This window comes from Petaurus breviceps, unplaced genomic scaffold (genome assembly GCF_028583685.1).
Source record: "Petaurus breviceps papuanus isolate PSGF00001 unplaced genomic scaffold, PetGlider_PUasm1.0 185, whole genome shotgun sequence".
NCBI classification, from domain to species: domain Eukaryota; kingdom Metazoa; phylum Chordata; class Mammalia; order Diprotodontia; family Petauridae; genus Petaurus; species Petaurus breviceps.
The window spans coordinates 27292069-27299386 of NW_027185797.1; the positions used below are offsets into that span (position 1 = coordinate 27292069).

Consider the following 7318-nt stretch of genomic DNA (forward strand, 5'->3'; position numbering starts at 1 on the left):
TTTTCTGTGTTATCTGCCCTCAGCTCCTTGAGGTCAGCGACTGGCTCTCTTTTTGTTTGTATCTATGTGCCTGGCATACAGGAAGAGCTTAATAAATGTTCAGTCATTTCTAGGCATATCTGATTCTTCATGACCCCATTTGGGGTTTTCGTGGCAGAGATACTGGAGTGATCTGCCATGTCTTCCTCCAGCTCATTTTACAGATGAGGAAACTGAGGCAAACAGGGTGAAGTGACTTGCCCAGGGTCACAGATAGGAAGTGTCTGAGACTGGATATGAATTTAGGAAGATGAGTCTTCCTGACTACAGGCCCAGCGCTCTGTCCACTTGCTAGTAGTACCTGCCTGACCAGAAGGAGTCAATGCAAGATTTCAGGGGCCTCACTCTCCATCAGGAGCACTTTGTCCATTTATGGGAATCTGGCTTAAGAAGGACAATTTGTTGAGGGCTTTATTTTAAAGCACAAAGTGAAATATAGAGTTAGTTGTCAATTTAGCAAAATTCTCTGTTCACCTGTAGCTATGGAAGCCTGGAGTTAAGGTAAACCATCAATCACTTCTTCTTTACTTGTGTAAAGAGATGCACCATCGGTCCAATAGAGAGAACGTCCCATTTTAGTGAAATGATGCTCCCTTTTTGGACTTTTCCTATCTACCATCCATGGTGGGCAGATGACATTAAGTGGAATTACTTCTCACTATCAATAAGCATTTAGGTGACCACTGTGTGCCAGGCACTCTGCTAGCCACTGGACACACAAAGGCTAAAATGTTCCTGCCTTCAACAGCTTACATTCTGCTAGGAGGAAACAAGCATAGAGATAAAAAGACTTGCATGCATGTGATATAAAAGATATGTCATAGGATATACACTAATATATAACATCTACGAAAGTAGATTCAAAGTTGTTTCGGGGGCCACCTACAAGTAGGGGAGTCAGAAGCAGAATCACCTGAGCCAAGCACAAGGTCCCAGGTATAGTCACTGACCCTCTAAGGAAATTCCCCAGGATTTAGGGTCACAGACTGTGAGGTCCCTGCCAGTTCTGATCTCCTCTTTTCCTATCTGTCTATTTTATTTCAAAAGGGAGGTCTAGAAAGGTATAGAGAATTACCCAAGGACACACAGCTAGAAAGGGGTAGAGATAGTATTTGAACTCAGATCCTTCGACCCCTAGTCCAGGCAGGGCTCTTTCTGCCACAATTCATTTCAAAAGATATTTTAGTGTCATTGATCATTTCCTCCAATATTCCTGATCCAGAGGCCAGAAAACAGCATTTGTTCGTAGGCCTGGGTGGCATTAACATGCCCACATTTGACCAGAGGATTCTGGTTCCTCTTGGAGCCATTCATAACTTGTCAGGGTCTAAGGAACCAAGTCTTCTATTTCCACAGCATGTTTCCTCCCAGAGGTCCCCAGAGGCCCCTCCAAATACAACACTAAGTAATGCAAAGGTCCTGAGGGGCCTTCCCAAGACCCTCTGCAGTGACTCTCAGCTTCTGCTGTCCAGTGCCCTTGCAAGTCCTCCAGAGAAACATTCCAGATGGCAATTCTGCCCCTCACTAGACACTAGAGGGATGATTTATGGAAGGAAAGGTAGTGATCTCAGATAGCAACAGGCTCAAGGTCTGATGGGAGAACACACCTCTTCTGTCCTAAGAAGCACTCCCAGCAACCACACCAGGTTAGCGGCTTCAGTTCCCCACATGTGCTTCTAATGATAGGACTTCAACATCATCATCAGGTGATTACAATATGATTAAAGCTGTGTCCATGGAGGTGACAGAGAACAGAAAACCTCAGGCTCTGTTCTATGGAGAAGATTCACCATCTGTCCCACTTGCTGTCCTCCAAGGTAGAGGTGCCATAGTAGATCCTGGGTGACCTTGGGAGTCAAAAAGTGAAGGGCTCTAGTAGAGCCTCTGACACAGACTGGCTGTGTGACCCTGGGCATGCTAATCAACCTATCTAAGTCAAGCTTGATCTGCATTGATGGAGGAGATTCAGACGTTTCCACAACAAGGAACCCTTTCCCCTAAAGAACATAAGGTAGAAAAGGGGGCCTCGGGCATTCAGGGGATGCTTCTCAGTCTGGCAAGAAGCCAGGCTCTCCCATGGCCTCCATGCTGAGCTGTGTTTTCATCGATAACACAACAACGCCAAGTCCAAATTGTTCCATGGAAAAACAGACTTCCTCTTTCTCCCCATTTCTCAAATGACAAGCCTGGACATCTGGAGAGGCCAGCCATGGGTTTGGCTGGCTTCCTGGGGGTGGGGGAGGGAAGGAGGAGGGGGTTAGGCCTCATTGGATTTCAGTGGCTGCGGTTCTGTGGGTGTGCACACTGGCTCTCAGCATTTGGGGTGTGGGAAGGGGGCCCGTGGTGATAATAACAACCCCAGCCTCTCTCTGGAGAGACCAAACAGGACGTAGCAGTAATCGATCAGACACCCAGAGTGGTCTGGAGAGCCGGAGCCAAAGTTGCCTGCCAGGCACCCAGCTGAGGTCTGCCAGTGGGACCCACTCACCTGCGAGCAGCCAGGAGCACTGCAGACAAACGGCCTTTCCTGCTCCAAGTTCATCCTGGATTCCTCATAAATCTACAGGTTAAGGGGAAAGGACAGAGACAGAAAAATGAAACACAAAAATTCATTAATATCCCTGCCTGCAGTCTCAGAAACATGCAAACCTGCGCTCTGGGAGCCCTTTTCCCAGCGGCTCTCGGGATATCAAATTCCCCAAACAGACAAGGACAAATTAACATGGATCCAAGGTTCTGACTGGCTCAGATTCATCAGACTTCCCTTAGGCTAAGATCTCATTGTTTTTTATTTATTTTGAAGGGGAGCAGGGTGGAGGAAAGCCACCAGGCTGCCCCAGCTAAAATCCTTCACATTGTCAGGATTTTTCCTCCATCAGGACAGGATCACTTGGAAGCCTTCTGAAAAGGAGGACGCTTGCATGAGGATCAGAGATTCTGAGCAGAAGGGGGCCTTTCATTTTACCCACAAACTGAAGCCCCGGGGAAGTCTAACCAAGGTTCACGTAGATGGTAAGGGGCCAAGTCAAGGCTTGAGATCAGGATTTTCTGAATCCTTTCATTTTACAGATGAAGACACTGAGGCCCAGGGAAGATTATAAACTTGTCCAAGGTCATGCGGTAGTAACTCAGATCCTCTAACTTTAAAGAGGTCATCATTTCATCTTGCAGATGAAAGTGAGGCTAAGGGAAGGTTAAAGACTAGTCCGGGGTCATGCAGACAGCAAGGGGCAGAGCCTGGGGTTTGAATCCAGGTTCTCTGTTGCCAAATATAAAGTTTTTTCTAACTGAGTCACTCACTACCTTATTTGGTTTCTTTCTAAAAACTAAATGGAAGTTACCTCCAGGTTTCAGGGTCATAGGCTGTGGTTGGGTGAGCATTAATGTGATGCCGCGTGTGTGGTGGTCTGTTACCACAGGCCAATAGGATCTCAGGCAGCAGCAGGACCACTGACCATTGTTCCTTACAGCAAAATCTATAGATGAGATGGCCCAACAGACAGATCCGCTGATGTATCCGCATGCCATATTCTACACCAGTGCTTCTTAAACTCTTTCTACTCCCAACCCCAGCATTCATGGGCATTGCACGGCTAAGGATATGCACTGTGCAAAGTGTGCATACTGTGTGTTCAGAACCAAGGCTGCAGTGAAGTTGTGCGATGCAACACAGACACGCATTGCCAGAAACACCTCGGATTCATTACGCGTTTGATTCTGAATTAATTTTTGGATGTTGTGCATTCAGAAACCTTTTACTGATGCCAAATTTTTCACAGCCCCATATGGGGTCATGACCCATAGTTTTAGAAACGCTGCTCTAATTAGTAAACACTCTTCATCCACTTGGTTATTCTTGTGTGAATGGTTAAAGCTTTGAGTTTTGGAATATTACCACCCCCTGAAATTATATAGCTATAGATGTATAACTCAGAGAGTAATAGAAAAGTATGTAGTGAACATGACCAAGCTATACCACATTATAAATAAAGAATTACAAAGGAAAACTGGAGAAAACAAAATTCATTAAGCTACTATCTAAATGAAAAGATGAGTCGATCATGTGGCAAGAGTAAGGAAAAACCAATGGACAGCCTGTGTGCTCCACTAGAACCGCAAGATCACAGGGTCGTAGATTTGAGCTGTGAGGAACCTTAGAGGCTATCTGGTTTGACCCCTCCCCCTAATTTTACAGATGGGAAACTGAGGCCCTGGGAGTTTACATGATTCGCCCGAGGTCACAAAAGGGAGTAAGCATCAGAAGTAAAATTTTAATCCAGGTCATCTGATTCCCAAACATCATACATCAATGCCTCTGCTTATGATATAAGGAAAAAGAGAAGGATGTACCCTCCTCCCAATGCCCTCATGGTGAACGTGGGAGTCATATATGAGAGGCTGACCCAGATGAGCTTCAATCTACATCATTGGAGGGAGTTTTCACATTGATGAGACCACAGATACATACATTGGAAAAGTCTCTGGAAAATGCCTTCTGACATTAAGATAAGCCTTGGCAACATAACTCATCTGTAATGTTGGGACTCCTGATATTTCCTCTGATATTAGACAAAAAAGCATTCAAAGGCAAATAAGAATCTTAGAACACAGTCAAGAGCCCCACAGAAAGACTGACTAGGCTTGATTTTATAGCTGATTGTGCATCAAGGTTAAAAAAAAGCCTCCATATGTCTGGACAGATAAATGGCTTAGATGGATGGCTTGAAACAAGGTACCTTCCCTAGGAGGATTGAAAAAAAAAACACATCTAACATCTAACACTGCACGTCATTTTTCAAATCCTAATTTAACTAATAGCACTCCCACATAGCCAGGCAAGCGCTGGGGGATGCAGCAGTCAACATCAGTACAGTGGGAAGGGGCTGCCTGGTCTCCCTCTGTGAACAGCCATGGTTCAGTTTAATAGAAGTGTTCCTTTTTCAGGGCAACCGTATTGAATCAATGTGCCTACATGTACGAGCTTTTCCTGAAATGCTCCCAGGTTTTATAAGTGTGTGATGGAGAAGTCTACTTCTGTCTTCATTTTTTGGAGGCATAAATAAGCCAAGTGATTCGGATCTCTTAACAGAGACCTACCTTTCACCATGACTCAAATCTGACAAGGGAATACTTTCAGGTCCAGACACATATGAAGTTGGATTTTTCTTTGCTCCCTTTGCTCCAAACCTCAATACTTTAAAAAGATGGGATCTGGTGGGTGCCAAGGGCTCTATTCTCCACAGATCAGAAATCTATATTTGAGAGAGCCCTCAGGGGGGATCTAGTTCAACCCTGTCATTTTGCAGATGCAGAAACTGAAGTTACATAGATGATCAATGTCAGAGGTAGGTTTTGAACTCGAATCATCTGATACACTTCCTGCTGTCCCACACTATGTCCAGTTCCTCTGTAGAACGGCAGATAATCTCCCAAAGATGAGGCAGTGGAAAAGTCTATCAGTCTATAGCCATCCTGGGGAAGGACTGTAGCAGCAACCACACTGGCATCCCCAGGATGGCTCAGGTCTCTGACTACCTAAAGCAACTTTATATACCTGCCTGGATGGAGAGAGCCTTCACATTTGAGCAGGGGGGGAGCTCTGAACATACAGACACTCAGAGTGACCAGGGAATCACAAGATCCTTCTCATAAATGACCCCCCAAAGCAAAATACCAACTCAGAGTATATATGCACTTCTCAGAACCAGAGGGCATCACAACCCTTGTGACTCAGTGCCTAATTAGACCTTAGAAAGAGGTGTGAAAGCCTTCCTGCAAGCAAGCTTCTCTTAATGGGCTCCACCTGAGGCCTATTAATGGGTGGAGAAGATCTTAAATCCCATTAACATTACAGAGACCTAGTCAAACTAAGCCAGGCTGGACCAAAGACAAGAGATGTGCAGACATAAAGGGACCCAGAGCTAAAGGCTTGTCAGAGTCAGTGTTTTACTGGCATTTGGGGATCCTCCATGCCTCAATAAGGCATTAGAAGGGGACTCTGGACCACTATTTTTAGAGGAAAAAATGAACAACAGTTCTAAGGAGATTAAAAATCAGCACACCTGGGGGCGGCTAGGTGGCACAGTGAATAGAGCACTGGCCCTGGAGTCAGGAGCACTTGAGTTCAAATCCAGCCTCAGACACTTAACACAAAAACTAGCTGTGTGATCTTGGGCAAGTCGCTTAGCCCCAATTGCCCTCCAAAAAGCAAAAAAAAAAAAAATCAGTACACCTCACTTTGAAAGGTGGCATGATGTCATAGAGTGAGCACCTCACATGGAATGAGGAAATCTTGGATTTCTGCCCCGCTCACTCACCAGCTCCGTGATCTTGAGAGGACCATCTCACTGTATCTTGACTTCAGTGTCCTCACTTGTAACTTGTGCTCCCTACCTCCCAGTGGTATGAGAAAAAGCGCTCCCCACTCCTTATAAGTACTCTTTAAGACAGTAGGATGGCAGATTTCAAGATGAAAAAGGCCTCCAACATCATTTAGTTCAACTTCCTCACTTTACAGATAAGGAAACTGAGGCCCAGGGAGGTTAAGGGCCTTAGAGACAGAAGAGACCCCAGAGACCAACCATCCAACCTTCTCATTTTACATTTGAGAAGACTGAGGCTCAGAATCGGGGAGCCATTTACCCAAAGTCATAGAGGTACAGGCTTCAAAAGCAAGATTCAAAGCCAGGACCTCTGCCTCTAGTGAGCCTCTGTTGTTATTTGTAGTAGCAAACATCTGCCTGAAAAATGGGAGGAACAGCAAATACTGTGTACCTACCTACAGGCTACAAGTGCTCAGCCTAAGGACCACCCTCTCTCACATCCCACTCACCCATTTGAGGGAGTCTCTGCCAAACTCTCACCCTGCTATAGTCCCTTCCTCCCCTTCCCTGGGGACACCTATCCTCTCACCCTCTAGGAGCAAAGGAGGACACCCTAGGCAAGAAAGCCAAGAAACACATTCTTCTCAGATGCACGAGGTGATGTGGAGGAGCGATCCTGTCCAAGGGGGCGTCTGCCTTATGAGAGGAAGGCCCACCTCGTGAATATACTTTGAAAGGAACATTGATGGAGTCCGGCCCCATCACCAGCTTCTTGTGGGGGCTCAGTCAATTGCTTCTTTGCTCTTTGCCGTAAGACTCCCATAGTATCAAGTAAGGAGACCTAACTTTATTTTCTGTGTGTATATACATATACACACACAAACACACACACACACACAGATACAGATAGATGGATGGATGGATGGATGGATGGATGGATGGATGGATGGATGGAT

The 7318-nt window shown here is 45.7% G+C and overlaps 1 protein-coding gene across 8 annotated transcripts in view; it reads right to left on the bottom strand.

Moving 5' to 3' along the window:
- CREB5 (cAMP responsive element binding protein 5) overlaps nt 1–7318 on the bottom strand; it is a 508305-nt gene that overhangs the window by 427966 nt on the left and 73021 nt on the right. For 7 of the 8 annotated variants that reach the window (XM_069088643.1, XM_069088638.1, XM_069088640.1 and 4 more), the window contains one exon: nt 2528–2599. In XM_069088643.1, the coding sequence (XP_068944744.1) occupies nt 2528–2599 (72 nt within the window). Of the gene's footprint in view, nt 1–2527; nt 2600–7318 lie in introns of those variants that run through there. The other variant, XM_069088645.1, reaches the window with a different exon arrangement.